Source organism: Rana temporaria, chromosome 4, assembly GCF_905171775.1.
Source record: "Rana temporaria chromosome 4, aRanTem1.1, whole genome shotgun sequence".
NCBI lineage: Eukaryota > Metazoa > Chordata > Amphibia > Anura > Ranidae > Rana > Rana temporaria.
In genome coordinates, this window is record NC_053492.1 from 414,961,216 (window position 1) to 414,983,595 (window position 22,380).

The window sequence follows — 22,380 nt, forward strand, 5'->3', positions numbered from 1 at the left end:
CCCTGGACCAAAGCTCATATAAAATGGTCTGTTGCAAAGTGGAAAACTGTTCTGTGGTCAGACAAATCAAAATGTTATTTTCTTTTTGGCAACCATTGGTGTAAGTTCAAAAGTCTGCATCTCTGATGGATTGTGGGTGCAGTAGTGAGTATTGAATGGGCAGCTTGCACTTCTCAAAAGGCACCAACAATGCTGAAAGATATTTTCAGGTTTTAGATTAACATATGCTCTTTTCGTGGCAGCCTCTTTTTCAGGGAAGACCTTGCATATTTCAGCACAACAATGTTAAACAGAATCCTACCGTATTTTCTGGCGTATAAGACGACTTTCTAACCCCTTAAAATTGTCTTAAAAGTCGGGGGTCGTCTTATACGCCGGTAACCTAACATCCTTACCTTTTCCTAAGACATGTTGAATCACGACCGTACGTTTTTTCAAAAGTCGCGCCTCCTACGTCTTCTGTTCCGTGATAGGCGGAACACTCAGCTTCCCAGAAGACACTGTGTTTAGTGTCCGCCTATCACGGAGGCCCTCTCGTCCTGTGTTTAGTGTCCGCCTATCACGGAGGCCCCCTCGTCTTCGGACGAGAGGGCCTCCGTGATAGGCGAACACTGAACACAGTGCCTCCTGGGAAGCTGACTGTTCCGCCTATCACGGAACAGAAGACGTAGGAGGCGCGGCTTTTGAAAAAACGTACAGTACGGCTGCGATTCTGCATGTCTTAGGATAAGGTAAGGGCACAGCGAGTCTGGCATACAGCTGGCATGTAATGGGACACAGTCTGGCATGTAATGGGGCACAGTCTGGGATGTAATGGGGCACAGTCTGGCATATGGTGGCAACGTGAGGCGAGGCATGACTAGTAAGAAGGGGGTAGTCTTATACAGTGAGTATATCCCAAAACCAACATTTTGGCTGGAAAATTAGGGGGTCGTCTTATACGCCCAGTCGTCTTATACGCCGGCAAATACAGTACATCTATGACAACAGCATGGCTTTGAATTAGAAGAGTCTGAGTGCTTAACTGGCCTGCCTGCAGTCCAGACCTTTCACCAATTAAAAATATTTGGCGTATCTTGAAATATAAAATACAACAAAGAAGACCCAGAACTGTCAAGCAGTTCAAATCCTATATCAGACAAGATTGGGACAACATTCCTCTCCCATAACTCCAGCAACTTGTCTCATCAGTTCCCAGATGTTTACAGTGTGTTGTTAAAAGAAGAGAGGGGGTGCTACACTGTTGTAAACATGACCCCGTCCCAACTTTTTTTGAGATGTGTTGCTGTCATCAATTTCAAAAATATGGGTTTGAGATTTGCATATCATTGCATTCTGTTTTTATGTAGATTTTACACTGCGTCCCAACTATTTTGTTTTGGATTTGGGATTGTAGTAGTATTATTCACTTTACAATTAATGCTTATGCACCGTTTATTGCTAACTCCCAGTCTAGTGGTACGGAACTTTATTCTAAGTTACCTAGGCCTAGTGATTACACTGTCTAGCGGACTGTGTCTGGACCTACCTTCTGTGTGTTAATTTATGATCAAACCACCGTTTAGTGTAACCTGTATCAATACTTTGAGTTAATTTACCACTAAAATGGCATTCAGCCAGGTGTGTCGAAGTGGTTAAGTCGAGGCGCAGAACAGAGAACCCAAATTACCAAGCAGCTCCCGCGGGGGTAGCACTGGATAAAATACTAAATACTATAATGTTGTGCCTATTAGAACACACAGACAATTATTAAAACATGACAGAGGTGCATGCCTCTTAACCAAAAAAAAGTATTTGTTTAGAGAAAATTCAGCAGTAAACAGACATCTTCTTTAGTTTACTACAACCATACTTTATTCTGAACACTAATTGATTCCTTAACTGTCACCACTGTCCTCTCTTCCTGCTTACTGGACACAAGACCCCTGGCATCTTCTCCTCCTCATTCCGCTCACTGATCGCTTAGACCTCATTATTGTTTCCTGCTCTCGTATGGTCACACTGCTCCCCTTGTCCTTTCCTTTTACTCACTGATCACACAGCCCCCAGCACCCTCTCCACCTGCTTACTGACCACACAGCCCCAGCCTCGACACACACATTGCCCCAGCACTCAGTGTCACAATTACCCACAGAGCCTCAGTCGTCTCACTGCCTCAGTACCCACAGTGCCCCAGCCACAATGCCACACAGTGCTCAGTGCTCCAGTCACTCACAGTGCCCCAGTTGCTCTGACTCAGTATTCACACTGCCCCAAGTTACTTACAGTGGCCCAAATTACTCACAGTGCCCCAAGCTATACTCACTCAGTACTCACACTGCCCTACGACCAGCAGAGCCCTCCACAATTCACACTGCCATTACTCCTCTCTAGTTCCTGCTCAGTTCTGTCCTGGCAGCTTTGCTCTGCCCTTGTAGTCAGTCTTCACAGCGTTTCCAAGGTCTGCCTCCAGCTACTACCTCTCATCTCCAGCTTCTGCCTCTCACTTCTAGTGTCTACCCCTCACATCCACCAGGCTGATATGCCCTGTAATCACAGCTTAATGCTATATTATTTTTGTTAATATTTTGTCAATCTTTTCTCCGAGACTGTCTCCCTTTTACCTTAATCAGGACATTATCCTGCCTTTACTTTGTTGTGCTGCAAGCATCCTAAAGAGATTCTCTACATGTTTTAGATGTGATATATGCAGTGCAGGTTTAACAGCCATCAGCCAACTTCTCTGTTTGTCCTGCCCAAAAGCTCTCGAATGGAAGGTCCTGGGTCCTATTGCAACTTTTAGGTGGAATTAGGCAGGTTATCACTATGTAATAAACCTTGAAGGATAGGAATTATCCTGTCCCTGTAAATCCTCGCTCAACTTGTTTAGTTAAAGTTTCGGGGTTTTCATCAACAAGCACCTGTTGAACATCTGTTCACACATTTGTGAAGTATACCATGTCGATGTTCAGGCGTCTGTTGTCAACTTCAGCTATAAGATCCTATCACATGGTGCAGGGCTGCTGTGAATGACCCTCTACTATGTGATCTCTGTGACCCATCACAGTAGTAAACAATGACATATTGTTTACTACTGTCCATGGTGATCGATGATTGACTACAGCAATCAAATAATACCAGGGCTGCCCACAGCTTGGTCCAGCAATCAGTGTTCTGTGTCCGGTGGTCACAGTGGGCACAGACTGTACTTCTGCACACTCCCAGGGAATGTGCACAAGCAGCGGAATGCGGGGGGATGTACTGATATGTTCGCCTGCATCAGTGCTCTTCCCGCTTAGCCATTTTTGTACTATATTCAGATAGGAAGCTGTTAATAGAGGCCTGTGTCCTGTAATGTACTCCAAGAAAAGGATTTTACAGGCAAGTCAAAATTCCTTCTCTTCCTATAACATTTTTCTGTCTCCCCTACTCTATGCTGTTCCTGATAAAGTTGTCATACTCTTCCTAACTCTTCTCTGACCTCTAGTTATACTGTTCATCTTAAAAGTTCCTTTTTTTTTTCCTTTTTTTTTTATCTTGGCAAGTAGATCATCTTCTCTAAAGGAGGCACATAGCACTGTCACATTTACTTCTCTTTCTGCAAGCCGGGGTTAAATTCACAACATAACTTCTTTGATCTTGATTCCTGCTATGACGAGCTTTGTAAGGAACAATGCACCAAATATATTTGTCAGCATAATCACCTGCTGTACAATTCAACGCATGGAGAATAGTGATGTCTTTGTGCCCGGATTAATGCTATCCACATCATGCAACAGTCCCATTCATCATTTACCCTCATCTCTTATTTCACATGAACTGTAAGGCCCCTGAATGTTCTATGCATTAGTCCATATTTCTGGGAATTTTATTTACTAAATTGCAGCTAGCCCAATCATTCCTTTGATTCTTGGCGGAGGCACTTTTCAACTTTCTCCCTCTACGTGATACACAGCTGGCCCAGTTTAAGAAAATGACTTTAAACTGACTCCACCAGTGCCCTGTTGAGAGCAAAATTCTAAAACAAGAAAACTTGTCACTATAAAAAACACTTCTAGGGCCTGACTACACTTGAATATTTTAATTGCATGAGAACATGAGCTTTAACCCCTTCATAGCAATTCCCTCTGTTGAAATCAGGGCATGATGGACTTGTCTTTAAGAGGCTAAAAGAAAATTGTCATAAGAAAAATACATAGGCTGACTTTTCTAGTTGCTTGGTGGTCTCCGGCTTTAGTACTTTCTGAATTGCAAACAGCAAGCATTCAGCAAGTGAAGTAAGAAGTTAGGTCTGTTTCCCATGGGCTTCAGCTTGTATAAGAGCAGTGTGAACAGCAATCTTCTATAAAACATTCCGCAAGCTCTTACAAAGCTTCTAGTGAGCTTCAAGCAGCTTTCTGTAAGCCTGGTTGAAAATGTTGAAGACAGATCCTAATGGGAGTGTTGATTTAGACTTTAAACAAGCTGCTAGCAGGCTTCAACATGCTTTTAACAAGCTTCAAGTAGTGCTAAAGCCTGCTAGCAGCTTGTTTAGAGTGGTAAATCGGCACTCTCATTAGGATCTGTGTTAAACATTTATAAAAGCATGAACAAAGATTGTCTCTGGACAGCTGCACTCTGAACAAATTGTAGCCTTTTATTTAAAGAAGGACAGCACTACAAGTCACAGCAAAATAAAATAAAACGTGACTACTGACGCGTTTCGCACTGAAACTAGTGCTTAGTCATAGCTATTGACCACCGAGGCTCTGATGAAGGAGGTTCACCTCTGTAATGCGTAAGCCATAAATGTCGGTCTGATGTCATCTGATCCGTGTTGCTATCGTGGTTGCTGAGCGATACTGTCTACCAGCATAATTGTCTGATAAGCGCTGTCTTTTTACTCTGTTTGTGAGTATGACTATTGTTTTAATCTATTCAATAAAATCCCTTTAAGTTATAATGCACTAGGTTGGTGCGCCCTCTTTTTTTCTTTTCTTTTAATTGCAATAGGCTGCCATTTTTTAACAAAACTCTCAGTGAGGGAGATGGAAGATATACTAGAGTGCAGTTACCCTCAGCTTTACATGTCTTTTTTTTGTGTGTCTGTAGAACTAGAAGTGTAGAATTGCCATACACTAGGAATATTCTGTGCGTTGTTGCTTTTGGAAAAGGTTATGGCATCTATGTTTGATTTTTTTTTTTTTTTGTGCACTTTAACTGCTATGATTAGTTTTGCATTTTATTGTTGATGATTTTGTATTTTAACCAGCTGCATTGATTTCTTCCAGGCTCCCCATTTTTGGCTAATGAAGACAGCATCCTAGGTGGCGTAATTGTGCTTCGGTCATGCAGGTGTTCCTCAAAAATAGACTCCACAGGGGATAAACAGGCTCTGCTGGGTAAAATACGTTGCTTTCATGCACTTGTGTTTTGTAGTCAAATTATGTTGACCTTTAATCATCTGTATTTCTTGATACTGTTGCTTGTTTTAGGAACCATGCATGTTCTAATTCTTGGTTGTACTTTATAGTGGAGTTCCTGTGGAGTCATACAACAGAGAGTATGTGTGTTGGATATATGTCTGCTCAGGATGGCAAAGCTAAGGTTTGTATGCTCTTGTGTATCTATAAGGTTCAATTCAAGCTCCAAAATATTTGTCATTTATTTATTTTTAAAAGCCTGGAAGGGTAAGAAAGAACCCCATGTGTCTGGTTTTATTGCTATACCTTTTCTTATTGGGAATATTTTCCTTCACTTTCTGTTCTAGTGGCAGGCATTAGTGGTAAAACATCCTTAACAGGGATAAAGCAGCAAAATCCCAACAGATGACGTAAAGTCATGCATACTTCAGCTCACGGCAATCTCTGGACAAAAGCAGTACATGCATTAAGTACACTTTGAAAACGTTATAATGTGGACCCTGTGAACTGTACGGTCCAGTAGAGCACTGGTCTCCAAACTGTGGCCCCGGGGCCAGATGTGGCCCTTTACTTGCATTTATTTGGCCCTTGGGGCACTGTTCTTCTAATTGATATTCAACCACTGACACTACCTATGAGGCACTATTTTTCATACTGACATCAATAATGGGGTTCTATTCTTCCTACTGACACCAATGGTGGGGAACTTTCCTTCCACTGACACCAGTGACGAGGTACTGTTTTTCCTATTGACACAAATGATGGGACACTATTCTTCCTACTGACACCAACGATGGGGTACTATTCCTTCCACTGACACCAACATCCAGCCCCCCTAAAGTCTGAAGGACAGTGTACTGGCCCTTTTTTTGGAAAGTTTAGAGACCCCTGAAATAGAGGATCTGAATATTTGCTATGCTGCTTTCAACCGCCTAAGCAGGATTATAGCTACAGCTCTCTTAAATATGGATATTCTGCATATGAACTAACTCAGAGAATACAACCTACTGTCTCTGCTTCTTTAAAGTAGATACAAACCCAATCACTTAAAATTCATAAATGCTTTTAAATGATAATGTTGTTTCAAAAGATTTTAAATATTTCTAAATCTAAAGTTTTCCTCTAAATTCCTGGTGATCCTGCTATGAAGGTTCTCATTCAAGTACTTTCGGTTTCGGGGGCCAAAATTGTCCCTCGGTTGTTCCCCAGCATTGTCACCCTGTCAGGCACACTCCTGATGGAGAGTAAAAAACGGCATTGCCAACACACAAAGCAAAGTTATAGTTCACAGTTGTCACTATCAGGAAATCAGTCCTGCAAGCGCTTGAAGTTAGGAAATGACTAAAAAAGGTTGCATGAAATTAGCAACACTAAAATGCAAGAAAGGATGTAAAAAGGTTGTTCTGTGATGCAAGGTACTTTTTATTTCATTTCCAATAGATATGGGGAGGATAAGAACCTCTGTGTCAGGTGTTCATTGCCATCTGTGTAACTATTTTCCTACACAGAATTGATGAGAAATATCCTCGCGTAAGAAATAGAGCCTTAAATATCTTTATTTTTTTTGGACCTGTGCATTCCTGACCCCGTGACAACTGCTCTCCCCATTTCTTGTACTGTGGCAACAGGGACAGAAAAAAAAGAGAACATTTTCCCAATTGGATCTCAAACACAACCTAGTAGAAATATTAACTCCTCCAAAACTCTAATTCCAGAATGCCAAAAAAAAAAAAAAGGATTTTTCAAGTATGGGATAATCTTGTGCCCTTAACTTGCTAAATTGCTACACATAAAGTGACACCAAACTCTGGTTTAAAAAAAAAAAAAAAAAATTTTTATTCAAATCTGTATTCCTAATTCAAAATAGTATCTTCTATTACTCTCAGCCTGCTCCAAATCTCTAGATTCCTTTTGTTTTTTGTTGTTGTAATCCAACTTCATGTTAGAAGGTGACTCCTTTCGTTCTTCATGATCCCACTGTAAGTAGGAAGGTAGCCACTCTCTTACCTGCTCCCGAGATGGACAATGGGGTTTGTGGTGTGCATAGAGCAGTGTGCATGCATGGCAAATTCCAAAGAAAGGGAAATGAGGGAAAATAGAGTTTTGGGAGCCCATGGAGGAGGCTACAGGGAGACAGGAAAACAGGAAGAAGATATTTCATGAAAAATAGATTACAAAGCCATTAAGTAGTGGATGTGTGTGGATTGTTTTTGGAGAATAGGAACATTGTTTAGTGTCACTTTAATGGTTTCCTCATCTTCGGAGAGGAGCTTGTGATTGTGAAGGCCAGGTGATCCCTAGGTCAGGCAGTAATCTGCCTGAACCATATAATGCCTTTCCTTTACATATTGGAGTATAAGAGGGAGGTTGTGCAGTCCACAATCATTTGACAAGAAGCTACTGTTCCACCTAGAAACCTTGCAAAAGCCTGTTGAATATGTTTCTGACAGGTTTATATAAAACCATATTTAGTGGACTTCTTGGCTTTGAACTAATTGCAGTTATTACTAGATAGCATTTGAACTTCACTTATTGAACTTAGCTGTGAGATATGAGTGTAATAAAAGAGGCTAAATGCATTTCAAACGAATGGTACCATTCAGATCCAGCATGATCTACTTAAATGTCACCCCCAAAGAGTAAAAGGCAAACCACATTCAAAGCATGGGAGTTCCAACGTAGTCGTTTCTGATATCTGACTTTAGTTCATGCACTCCCAGAAACCCCTTAGCTGGTTTTGGCTGAATGAAATGCCTGCTTCACATTCAAAACATTGCATATCTTTTAAATGGTAAAATAAGGATTAGGAACAGATGCTGTAGGCGATGAATTTCACACTTTACAATATTGCAGATAGCTGGCTTTTATATCTAATCTAAGTAGATTTACTGTTGTGTTTTTTTTGTGAAGCATAAAATAGTGCTCAAGTTCATTTGATTCCAGCGGTTATATTCTTCGGCGGTAAAATGTTATTCCACAAAGAATGTGTTTTTTCGGTTTGATATTAAGTAATGCCATTTTATATAATGTGTATGATATTAAAGTACATCTAAAGCCAAAAATGTTTCTTTTTGTAGTTCTAGATATAACAGGGAATAGTTACGGTAATTTTTTCTTTTTTTGTTCTTTCCTGTATGCATCTTTTTGAGATCTCCTTTCACCCCCTTTCTCGAAAATTGAGTCCACAGTAGAGATTTCACTGGAACATATGTCCACATTGGACGATTTCCTATTATTTCCTGTCCTGGTGACTAACAGTAACAGGTTTGATTTTGTTTAACTTCCTGTTCCTGTAGCAGTAGTCTCATGACAAACAGTGACATTTAGAATGGCCTGTCAATGGAAAGCAACTGAACAAAAACTAGACCTGCACCGTTTCAGTGCAGCACACTACAAAGCATAGTATGTGTGCTGTGATGTGCTACAGTGCAGGTCTGTCGGCACCAACTGTTATCCAATCTGACATATATTTCAATATGAGTGGCACCAAAATGCACCTCAGAGTGCTATACAGTGTTGGGATTACATGGTAAATACAGATTTTAACACATTATCACAACACACAAATGTGAAAGAGGCCTAATGCAAATAATCTTAATTTTTCAAAAGCCTGTAAGGGTTCAGGTTTGAGATCTGTGAAGGGGTCCATAATTTTATGATAAGGGCTGGTGCCCTGATTCCCCAACTTGCTCTTTATTGATAATTTGATGATGTGGGAACTCCTGTTTGTGTTAAAGGACAGCTATTTCTCTTCCACAATCTAAGCATTGCAAGTATGATCTCCATAAATAATCTAGTTGTGGTGAGATAGCACCACCGACTGGTGGTATATGTGCGCTTCACAAACAAATAGTAATAAATAAAAAAATAAACTTACCGTCTCAGTAGCTTGGCAGACAGGGACTTGATCCAAATGACAGTGAAAGTCTTCACAGATGAACATCAGGTCAACAAATCATAGTGTGTCTAGCTCCAACAGAATACAATGCATGTGGTGAATGGAGGCTGAAGCATTGAGGGTGGGACTAACTTCATCGATATTGATACAATATTGTATGGACACATATGGTTTGAACACACTGATGTGGGCAGACTCTGAGATTTATTGAGATCCAATGGATTTATATTCATTTTAACCACTTAAGGACCGCCTCCTGCACATATACGTCGGCAGAATGGCACGGCTGGGCACAAGCACATACATGTACGTCGCCTTTAAGAGCCCAGCCGTGGGCTGCGCGCGCCGCCAACGTGGTCCGAAGCTCCGTGGCCACGGGACCCGTGGACCCAAATATCGCCGGTGTCCCGCGATCGGTCACAGGAGCTGAAGAACGGGGAGAGGTGTGTGTAAACACAGCTTCCCCGTTCTTCACAGTGGCAGTGTCATTGCTCGTCTGTTCCCTGATATAGGGAAAGATAATCAATGACGTCACACGTCTAGCCCCGCCCCCCTACAGTTAGAAACACATGAGGTCACACTTAACCCCTACAGCGCCCCCTAGTGGTTAACTCCTAAACTGCAATTGTAATTTTTACAGTAATCAATGCATTTTTATAGCACTTTTTGCCGTGAAAATGACAATGGTCCCAAAAATGTGTCAAAATTGTCTGATGTGTCCACCATAATGTCGCAGTCACGAAAACAATTAATAAAAATGCCATAAAACTATCCCCTATTTTGTAAACGCTATAAATTTTGCACAAACCAATTGTTAAACGCTTATTGCGATTTTTTTTTTTTTTTTACAAAAATAGGTAGAAAAATACGTATCGGCCTAAACTGAGGACAAAAAATGTTTTTTTATATCTTTTTTGGGGATATTTATTATAGCAAAAAGTAAAAAATATTGAATTTTTTTCAAAATTGTCGCTCTATTTTTGTTTATAGCGCAAAAAATTAAAACCGCAGAGGTGATCAAATACCACCAAAAGAAAGCTCTATTTGTGGGGAAAAAAGGACGCCAATTTTGTTTGGAAGCCACGTTGCACGACCGTGCAATTGTCAGTTAAAGCGACGCAGTGCTGAATCGCAAAAAGGGGCAAGGTCCTTAACCTGCATATTGGTCCGGGTCTTAAGTGGTTAATTATGTTTTTATTTTTTACATATTTGAGAGCACTTCATTATTATCAGTGTATGCACTTTATTGGTGCCATTTTGCACGTTAGATTATTATTATTTTTATCTTGTTTAGCGCCACATTGAGCACAAGTCACAATTTGTTTTATTATTCTTTTTGTAGTGCTGGTTGCTTATAAGGAAATAGGTGTAGATCAGAGCCTGAAAGGGTTCACTGTGTTTATTTTTTTAGGTATGCAAGTTTGATTGCTGTCCTAGATGTATTGGAGTTGATGTGTAATATTTTAATGCTGTGCAAAGCAGCATTTTGTTTCCCTCGATTTGCCCAGGTCACATGTAGTCCTCAATATGAGCTCCAAGTTGGCGCTGTGCCGAATTCGCAGTATTCCACAGTGAGGATGACCTCTAATGGCTAATTAAGTGTTTACATTGCAGTAAAGTAGGCGATTCGAGGAAGGATGCATCTGCCAGAGCAGACAAGAAAAATTTGACAATGTCGTATAACTAGCGAATAAAATGTCTTATTTACACTGATTACCTATAAGAAAATGTATGTGTTTATAATTACACAGTCATAAAATTTGATCTCCACTTAGAACCTTCATCGATCATCAACTGACTGTGGGCTGCAAAACTCCTTGCACATGAAATGATTTAATTTAGTGCTGAGAAAGCCAAGCAGGTTAGAGTGCAACAGAGGCATTGCAAGCAGATCATAAGCAAGGGCAGCTTTTTCAACATGGTGAAACACTTGAAATAACTTTTTCTCTTTTGTTCATGGACAGACACAGCCTGAATCTTGACAAAGTGGGTATTAGCCTTCCTTTTGGAGTGACTAGGCAGAAACGTATAGTAAATGTTAAACGGTTCAAACACACCTAACAGCCCCCCCAGGGGGCGGGCCCTCTAGAAATAACCCCTTTTTCTGCATCTCGCAGATCAGTTTTTTTCCGCCTAGTTAAGGAGAAGACATGGCTCCCTTCGGGCCCATAGGCCTGGAGGCTTTTAGTTCAAATTTATTTTTGGATTTTTTGGTTTTATTTATTTAATTTTTTAATCGCTCCTGTGATCTTTGATCAACTGCCGACTGGGCTCCAGGCTGGATCCCAGATCCTTGTAGTCCCCCCAGTTTCGGCCATCGAGCGTGTGCCGACCATAGCTACGCACAGGGTCGTTCACAACAGGCCCGTCGCTCTAGGGGTGGCCGGTGAACTATACACTCCAGGGCATGCATATGACCAGTCTAGAGAGCCGAGTTGCAGCAGCCGGGCCGACAGTCACCTCCAATACCATGCGGGAGATGGTCTGTCTCGGATGCTTCCAGCATAAACCCACAGGAAGGGTAAGTAGTTACTACCTTGCTTCGGCAGGGGAACAGAGCTGGGCATTCTTCGGATGCTTCTTTCGGCCGCAAAGTTGTGCAGGCGGCTGTTTAGAGTTGCATCTGTTTAGAGTTGAGGAGCTCTGATTTGTTTTGGGGTGAAGTTTAATTTCATGCTGTTCCCACCGCTCGTTTTTTGACACTGCTTTGGGACTTCCCACTTTGTCAAGATTAAGGCTGTGTCCGTCCATGAACGAAAGAGAAAATAGGATTTCATACTCACCGTAAAATCTTTTTCTCTGAGTTCATGGACGGACACAGCACCCACCCCTCCTTTTTATGTTTGTACTGCTTTTTAACGAACTGATCTGCAAGATGCAGAGAGAGGGGTTATACCCAGAGGGCCCGCCCCCTGGGCGGGGCTGTAGGGTGTGTATGATGTGTTTAACATTTACTATAAGTTTCTGCCTAGTCACTCCTAAAGGAAGGCCAATACCCACTTTGTCAAGATTAAGTGTCCGTCCATGAACTCAGAAAAAGATTTTACAGTGAGTATAAAATCCTATTTTTGTCTTCAGGGAACCCCTGCTAATAGTCATTATATTTATTCAGCTCACGGTACATTGGTGTGAGGGTCACTGGGAAGAATGCTCCTTACATTTGTTGTAATTGGGAAGAAATCCCCCTTACAGATAGCTGAAAAGATCAATGGTGTTTACTCATCTGAGATGCAGAAATCACTTATTGCTCAAGGAGCCCCTAGCAACCTTTTGGAGGAACCCTAGGGTTTCACAAACCCTGGTTAAGAAACCCTGAGCAAGGATCTATCTGCTGATCACATAGGTGGGGTTTCTTACTTGAAAAAATAGACACACTACAGCACTACTGAGACACCCCAAATGACATCTTGAGGGGGGGGGGGGAAGCTAACAGATGGGAATTAGTATGCAGTTACTAAGTTTAACAATACTGTTGGTGCTGCTCCTCTGACAGGTCCTGAATACATGCACACACAAGGAAAAGAAAACACAAGAGAGCGCTTCCATTAAAATGTAAATATATGTGACATTAAAATAAAGTATTGCACTCACTCAGTATATATTGGTTGTATGCATGTCATCCTTCCCCTTCAAAGAGCTGCAGAGATCAGGCAAGCTGCTGTGCTGCTAGATGTCAAACTGTCAGTGGTGCTAGAGGCTCCAGGAGGCTGCAGAGATCGGCTAGAAAGTGGCTGGTACACTCAGTCTGTCAGTGGTGCTAAGATCTCAAGGAAATTGCATAGATCAGCAGGAGGTGGCTGGTATTGGCAGAGTAATGCTATTAAGCAGCTGAATTTTAATCTGTCCACAGTGCTGGGAGCTAGAGTTCAAGCTGTGTAGCGGCTTCCGGGTGCTGTCACCCCACTCACCTGTGGTCAGCTCAGCTTGGCTCTCTTCCGTGATGACGTCACTATGTAGTTGGGGGCCTGGTTATGTATTTCAGGGCTCCGCCCCTTGGTCAAACCAACAGGCCAATCTTTGCAGCCTCCTGGAGCCTCTAGTACTGCTGACCGTTTTACATCTTCCCAATTGTTTGCTGAAAATAAGATAGCCCCTTTAAATGATTTCTTAAGCTGCCCATACATTAATCATTTTTTTTTTTTTTTTTCATTCAACCAGCAGGTTGAATGAAAAAAATATCCAATTTCACTGTTCCTGCTGTGCTATTGTGTTCTGACGGAGAGCCTTTCCCCACCGTTGGAACACTCTGATTAGTGTTGCCAGCTATAGCCTGTGCCACTGATCGTCCAGCAAAAAACAAATGGGCTGGTTGTGCAGAAGGTAAAATATAAATATTGAACCATATATGGGCACCCCAAAGCTCCATTCACACTGCATTGAGTGCACATAAATTCATATGCATTCGTATGCCAATCTTTGCAATCTCCTGGAGTCTCTAGCACCGCTGACCTTTTTACATCTTCCCAGTTGTTTGAAAATGAGATAGCCCCTTTTAAATGATTTCTTAAGCTTCCCATGCATTAATAATTTTTTAACATGCATTCGTATGCTGCAATCATTTTTATTTTATTTTTTTTATTTCACAAAGCCTTATTTGTAAAGAAAGCTTCAACTGTTTTTTGACTTTCGCTTTTATGTGCGTTTATATGCATTTACACGCACTGCAAAAAGTGAGGCATGCTCTACGTTTTCTCAGGGCACAGAAATCAGCTCAACACACTGGTGTGGACTGCTCCTATTGAAATACATTGCATATACAAGTGTATACATGCTGGCATGCTTTGATCATAGCATGCCAGCACATCTAGTGTGAATGGATCCTAAAAGAGTTGTAGAATTGTTTTTTTATTTTCGTATAGTTAAATTTAATGTGGCCATTCAAGGGGACCACATATATACAGTTGTGCTCATACGTTTACATACCCTGGTAGAATTAATGATTTCTTGGCCATTTTTCAGAGAATATGATTGATAACACAAAAACTTTTCTTTCACTCATGGTTAGTGTTTGACTGAAGCCATTTATCATTAAATTACCCTGATCAAAAGTTTACATACCCCAGTTCCTAATACCATGTATTGCCCCCTTTAACATCAATGACAACTTGATGTCTTTTGGGGTATTTGTGGATGAGGCTCTTTATCTTCTCAGATCGTAAAGTTGGCCATTCCTCTTGGAAAAATGCCTCCAGTTCCAGGAAATTCTTGGGCTGTATTGCATGAACTGCACGTTTAAGATCTCCCCAGAGTGGCTCAATGATATTGAGGTAAGGAGACTGAGATGGCCTCTCCAGAACCTTCACTTTATTCTGCTGTAGCCAATGACAGGAAGACTTGGCCTTATGTTTTGGATCATTGTCGTGTTGGAATGTCCAAGTACGTCCCATGCGCAGCTTCCTGGCTGATGAATGCAAATGTTCCTCCAGTATTTTTTTTAAAAACATACTGCATTCATCTTGCCATAAATTTTGACCAACATTCCTGTGCCTTTGTAGCTCACACATCCCCCAAAACATCAGCAATCCACCTCCGTACCTTTCATCATAGGCCTTGTTGACTCCTCTTCAAATGTAGAGTTTGATTGTGGCCAAAAAGCTAAATTTTGGTCTCATCGCTCCAAATGACTTTGTGCCAGAAGGTTTGAGGGGTGTCACTGTTCTGTTTGGCGTATTGTAAGTGGGATACTTTGTGGCATTTGCGTAGTAAAGGCTTTCTCCTGGTGACTTGACCATGCAGCCCATCTTTCTTCAAGTGCCTCCTTTTTGTGCATCTTGAAACAGCCACACCACATGTTTTCAGAGAGTCCTGTATTTCACCTGAAGTTATTTGTGGGTTTTTCTTTGCATCCCGAACAATTTTACTGACAGTTGTGGCTGAAATTTTAGTTGGTCTACCTGACCGTGATTTGGTTTGGTTTCAGGAGAGCCCTCATTTTCCACTTCTTGATTAGAGTTTGAACAGAATTTGCCTTTCTCAATTCCTTGGATATCTTCTTATATCCCTTTCCTGTTTTATACAGTTCAACTACCTTTTCCTGCAGATCCTTTGACAATTCCCCATGACTCAGAATCCAGAAACGTCAGTGCAGCACTGGATAAAAGATGCAAGGGTCTGTCAGGAGTCAAGAAACTCACTGACCTTTTATACACACACACTAATTACAAGCAAACAGATTGTAGGTGAGGATGGTTACCTTTTAATAGCCATTCAAACCCTTTTGTGTCAACTTGTGTGCATGTTATGCCAAAATCACCAGGGTATGTAAACTTTTAATAAGGTCATTTGGGTAGTTTTTGTTGCCATTATGATTTTAAAAGAGTAAACACAGTTGATTCATAATAAATGGCTTCAGCCAAACGCTAACCATGAGTGAAATAAAAGTTTTTGTGTTAGGCCCCATACACACGAGAGGATTTATCCGCAGATACGGTCCAGCGGACCGTATCCGCGGATAAATCCTCTCGAGGATTTCAGAAGATTTCTATGCGATGGCGTGTACACACCATCGCATTGAAATCCCCGCTGAAATCCTCTGCCGATGACGTGTCGCGCCGTCGCCGCTATTATGATGCGGCGACGGGCGCGACGCTGTCATATAAGGAATTCCATGCATGCGTCAAATCATTACGACGCGTGCGGGGAATCCCTTTGGACGGATGGATCCAGTAAGTCTGTACAGACGAGCGGATCCATCCGTTGGAATGGATTCCAGCAGATGGATTTGTTGAGCATGTCAGCAAATATCCATCTGCTGGAAATCCATCCCAGGGGAGATTTATCTGCGGATAAATATCCGACGGAGTGTACACACCATAGAATCTATCCGCAGAAACCCATTTGATGGGATTTATCTGCGGATAGATTCTATGGTGTGTATGGGGCCTTATTGTTCATATTCTTTGGAAAATGGGCAAGAAATCATAAATTCTGCCAGGGTATGTAAACTACAACATACAGTATCTCACAAAAGTGAGTACACGCCTCACATTTTTGGAAATATTTTATTATATCTTTTCATGTGACAACACTGAAGAAATGGCACTTTGCTACAATGTAAAGTAGTGAGTGTACAGCTTGTATAACAATGCAAATGTGTTGTCCCCTCAAAATAACTCAACACACAGCCATTAATGTCTAAACCGCTGGCAACAAAAGTGAGTACACCCCTTAGTGAAAATGACTAAATTGGGCCCAAAGTGTCAATAGTGTCAATATTGTGTGTGGCTACCATTATTTTCCAGCACTGCCTTAACCTGATTGGGCATGGAGTTCACCAGAGCTCCGCAGGTTACCACTGGAGTCCTCTTCCACTCCTCCATGAAGACATCATGGAGCTGCTGGTGAATGTTGGAGACCTTGCGCTCCTCCACCTTCTGTTTTGAGGATTCCCCACAGATGCTCACAAGAGTTTTGGTCTGGAGACATGCTTGACCAGTCCATCACTTTTACCGTCAGCTTCTTTAGCAAGGCAGTGGTCACCTTGGAGGTGTGTTTGGGGTCAATATCATGTTGATATACTGCAGCCCAGTCTCTGAAGGGAGGAGATCATGCTCTGCTTCAGTATGTCACAGTACATGTTGGTATTCATGGTTCCTCAATGAACTGTAGACCCCCAGTGCAGCCTCATGCAGCCCCAGACCATGACACCCCCACCACAATGCTTGACTGTAGGCAAGACACATTTGTCTTTGTACTCCTCACCTTGTTGCTGCCACACACACTTGACACCATCTGAACCAAATACATTTGTCTTGTCTCATCCGACCAAATATATATGAGTGGATAATAATGTTAAATAAATTACCACTATTGAATTGGTGAAAAAAAATAAACAATTTGTAAATTAGTATCGATCATATGTGGAGCCTGTCTTCCGGACGTTATAGGAATTTGTCTTTGGACCTTTGTGACCTATGCCTTTTTATGAATATTGGACTTTATTACTAATTCACCAATTTATACATTTTTTCACCAATTCAATAGTGGTTATTTAACATTATCCACTCATATATATTTATAGGTTTCACAATTCACTTTCACACTTTAGCAAGCAAGGATATCTTTTGGTTTATTGTTTGTTTGATTAATTCATTATTCATCCACCTACTTGGTACTACTTATTTTTCTTGTAAATGCACATTTATTTGGTTTACTTATCTACGTAATTACGGTTATTTACCATTTATAGGGCAGGCGCTGTTTGCACATTTAACTTTATGTGCATCTTTCACATTTCACTCTTTGTATTGAACAGCAGCTGCCTGTATTCATTTATTTATACACATATTTCTATACACAGGTATTGTTTCTTTATCGTGGGTGATTTATGCAGATATTAATCCATGTCCTTAGTCTGCTTGTCTTCAGCAAACGGTTTGCGGGCTTTCTTGTGTATCATATTTAGAAGAGGCTTCCTTCTGGGGCTACTGCCATGGAGACCAATTTGACGCAGTGTGCGTGGTATGGTCTGAGAACGGATAGGCTGACCCCCCACCCCTTCAACCTCTGCAGCAATGCTGGCAGCACTTGTACGTCTTTTTTTCCCAAAGACAGCTTCTGGATATGACGCTGAGCGTGTGCACTCAACTTCTTTGGTCGACCATGGCGAGGCCTATTTTGAGTGAAACTGTCCTATTAAACCACTGTATGGTCTTGGCCACTGTGCTGCAGCTCAGTTTCAGGGTATTGGCAATCTTCTTATAGCCTAGGCCATCTTTATGTAGAGCAACAATTAATTTTTTCAGATCCTCAGAGAGTTCTTTGCCATGAGGTGCCATGTTGAACTTTCAGTGACCAGTATGGGAGAGTGAGAGCGATAAAACAACAATAACAAATTTAACACACCTGCTCCCTATTCACACCTGAGACCCTGTAAAACTAACAAGTCACATGACACCAAGGAGGGAAAATGGCTAATTGGGGCCAATTTGGACATTTTTACTTAGGGGTGTACTCACTTTTGTTGCCAGCTGTTTAGACATTAATGGCTGTGTGTTAACTTATTTTTAGGGGACAGCAAATTTACACTGTTATACAAGCTGTACACTCACTACTTTACATTGTAGCAAACTGCCGTTTCTTCAGTTTTGTCACATAAAAAATATATAATAAAACATTTACAAAAATGTGAGGGGTACACTTTTGTACATAAACCTAGGTACGTAGCTGTAAAACACACTGTGCCAAAATGTTGGTAATTCTCTCCAGCCAGCCCTCAAATCTTAGCGTGCCCTATTTTGTATTAGACCTTCTTGTGTCATCTTTCTTCTTAATGGACAAGGAATCAGTAGATAATCACACTACCGATTAATTTTCCAGTGAGCAGATGACATCAGGATGCCAAGACAGGGGTGTGAACATGAAAATTATTGGTAAAACCCAGAATTTTAATTTCTCCTACCATTTTCTCTGGGGTTAGCTGGTTGCTGGGAATGGTCTATTAAGCCATGAAAGTAACACTGTTGAGCATAAAAGAAAGATTTTTTAGATTTTTTTCAGATTGAAATATTGTGATTATATTTTTGGTATTCATATACCGTGTCTGATCTTTGGTTTTAGAATTTCCCCTGAGTTCCTTTTTTATTTATGTTGCTTTTATCATTTGACATTACATTACAGCCAGACATAATTAGACAATCACACCAAGCAGAGTGGTTCAGCTAAGCAATTTTATTTCTGCCTATACATACTGGGGCTTGGCAATACACCAAAGCTGCTATCATAAAACTTTAATCTTGCGTTTTAGGGTTTTTTGTAAATGTTAAATTAGAACCTTAATTATTATTTTATCCATTTTCATAAAACATAATGGGGGTGGAGGTAAACCACATCCTATTATAGCCAGTAATCCCATCTACAGAGCACTTAGAGAGCATGCTTATAGCAATGAAGCCTTGTTCTCTGTCATAGTCTAGTCATGTCTCTGACTTGTGTGGTTTCTTTGGAAATCCCTAAGAACCACATTTTTCATCTGTGGCCCACAGCCGAGTACAACCATAACATAACTGAGCAGGAGTTTGCAAAAGAACACTCAGTGATTTGTGTTGTTGTTTCAACATAATTTGATGGGGAATTTTCAGCACTAAAAAATCAGTAGCGTGGAGATAGAGTAGACATGGCCTCTCTGCCAAGGACCCCTCACTCTCTATCCACATGATCTGATAATACCATATAGCAAACCTGTCAGTAGGGATGAATGAATCTGCCCAAGTCTTTTTTGAGCCAAGTTCAGGGAACCTAGCAGGAGGCTCATGAGTCCTGAATTCACAGTGAGGGGGAAAAAGTAATTGATCCCCTGCTGATTTTGTACATTTGAACACTGACAAAGAATTGATCAGTCTATCATTTTAATGGTATGTTTATTTTAACAGTGAATAATAGAAAAAAAATCCAGAAAAACGCATTTCAAAAAAGTTATAAATTAATTTGTATTTTAATGAGTGAAATAAGTATTGGACCCCTTTGCAAAACATGACCTAGTACTTGGTAGCAAAACCCTTGTTGGCAGTCACAAAGGTCAGACGTTTCTTGTAGTTGGCCACCAGGTTTTCACACATCTCGGGAGGGATTTTGTCCCGCTCCTCTTTGCAGATGCTCTCCAAGTCTTTAAGGTTTCGAGGCTGACGTTTGGTAACTTGAACCTTCAGCTCACTCCACATATTTTCTATGGGACTAAGGTCTGGAGACTGACTAGGCTACTCCAGGACCCTAACATGCTTATTATAGAGCCACTCCTTTGTTGCCTTGGCTGTGTGTTTTGGGTAATTGAAATGCTGGAATACCCATCCACAACCCATTTTCAATTCCCTGGCTGAGGGAAAGAGATTCTCACCCAAGATTTGACGGTGCATGGCCCTGTCCATCGTTCTTTTGCGGTGAAGTTGTCCTTTCTCCTTAGCCAAAAAAACACCCCTAAAGCATGATGTTTCCACCTCCATATTTGATGGTGGGAATGGTGTTCTTGGTGTCATAGGCAGCATTCCTACTCCTCCTCCTCCCAAACGCGGCGAGTTGAGTTGATACCAAAGAGCTCAATTTTGGTCTCATCTGACCACAACACTTTCACCCAGTTCTCCTCTGAATCATTCAGATTGGCAAACTTCAGACGGGCCTGTACATGTGTTTTCTTGAGCAGGGGGAATCTTGTGGGTGCTGCAGGATTTCAGTCCTTCAGGGCGTAGTGTGTCACTAATTGTTTTCTTGGTGACTATGGTTCCAGCTGCCTTGAGACCATTGACAAGATTCCCCCGTGTAGTTCTGGGCTGATTCCTCGTTGGTCTCCTGATCATTGAAACTCCACAAGATGAGATCTTGCATGGAGCCCCAGATCAAGGGAGATTGACAGTTGTTTTGTGTTTCTTCCATTTGCGAATTATCACTCCAAGTGTTGTCACCTTCTCACCAAGCTGCTTGGCGATAGTCTTTTAGCCCATTCCAGCCTTGTGTAGGACTACAATCTTGTCCCTAACATCCTTGCATAGCTCTTTGGTCTGTGCCATGGTGGATAGATTGGAATCTGATTACTTCTGGCTCCCAGGTGTCTTCTATAAAGGTAACAAGCTGAGATTAGGAGCACTCCCTTTGAGAGTGCTCCTAATCTCAGCTCGTTACCTGTATAGAAGACACCTGGGAGCCAGAAATATTGCTGCTTGATAGGGGATCAAATACTTATTTCATTCATCAAAATGCAAATCAATTAAATTTATGTCGTAATTCTGTCTCTCACTGTTAAAATAAACCTACCATTAAAATTATAGACTGATCATTTCTTTGTCAGTGGACAAAGGTACAAAATCAGCAGGGGATCAAATACTTTTTTCCCTCACTGTAACAGCTAATATGCAAGCACCTGTTGAAAAAAGGGGGTTCCTGGTGTTTCAGAACAGTAAAATGTAGCCTTTAAAAGTGACATTTAAATAAATGAGAGGGCACTGCATGGGGTTTCCCTTACTATTCTATTATATACACTTATCCAGACAGGCTATCTGCATAGGCAAGGTGAGTCATGACAGCTAATGTGCACCTCCCACTTCCTTTACTTTACCAGTCCATATGCTTTTCATCATTAAGAGAATAGCTTGCAAGGGGGAATGGACGGTAAAGGCCCCCCCCCCCAAAAAAAAAATCTATATAATAAGAGGACCTCTAGATTTTTTCCATTCCATTTTTTTTTTTTTTTTTTTTTATTGCTTTGAGCACACATTGACTTGTGCTGCAATTTCCCATCAAAAGCCCCTATAACTCACATGGGCAGATCGGAAAAAGGACTTTACATGTTTTACCCAATGCACAGCACTGAATTTTACTCATTACTGTTAAAAACAATGACAAACTGGTGTACATGTGTTAATAGGCACAGAATCATATATGTATGAATGGTCCCTAGAGATTTGTTTCAAGTTTTGGAGAGCGTGAGGAAGACCTAAAATTTCTGTTGTTTTTTTTTTATCTGTCTGTGACCCAGTGTACTCGCCAGGACAGAAAATCACAAACCGCAATAAAGCCATGTTAAAAGATTTAACCCTGTCACACTCTACCGGAATTTTTTTTTATATTCAATGTCCTCACTGGAGAGATTTACCAGCATTTCCAGTCTTGACATAAAGTGAGGGGAAATCTCTGTAGTGCGGATACAGATGACAATAAAAATCGGATGGACCCTTCTCCCATCAGAAAAAAAATAAAAACATTATTTTGCTAAGTTGGTTTTTAAACATTTAGATAGGGGTTAATAACACCCCTGTGTCCTCCTTCACTGCAATCTGCTGGCAGAATTGCATGCAAAGGGATGTATCTCTGAGGTAGACAGGTAGTACAGGGTCACTGTCCAAAGATTGCAGTCATAGGAATCGTCTGAAAGTAATACTTGGTCTGTCTTTGAGAAATTGAATAAATGTCTAAGGACTCTTAACACCTAGCCTGTCGCTTGTGGTGCATTAATGAATGTGCCTTGCATTTAGGTGGCCCATTTATTCAGATGGGCTGCCAGCACGTCACATATCAATCAAGCACAATTTTTTCTGCTGCAGCATATGGTGTGGTACAATGATATGAGGTTCACTGTAACGCTTTGGACCTTCATTATCTTCATAGTGTGTTGGG

At 41.2% G+C, this 22,380-nt stretch overlaps 1 protein-coding gene across 4 annotated transcripts in view; it reads left to right on the top strand.

Annotated features, from left to right (window-relative positions):
- The window catches only part of TASP1 (taspase 1), a 167,848-nt gene that overhangs the window by 141,023 nt on the left and 4,445 nt on the right, over nucleotides 1-22,380 (top strand). For all 4 annotated transcript variants that reach the window (XR_005748753.1, XM_040351287.1, XM_040351285.1 and 1 more), the window contains 2 exons: nucleotides 5,250-5,360; nucleotides 5,492-5,565. Coding sequence is in view for 3 of the 4 variants with exons in the window: in XM_040351287.1 (XP_040207221.1) it covers nucleotides 5,250-5,360; nucleotides 5,492-5,565 (185 nt within the window). In the remaining variant the exon portion in view is untranslated. The remainder of the gene's footprint in view (nucleotides 1-5,249; nucleotides 5,361-5,491; nucleotides 5,566-22,380) is intronic.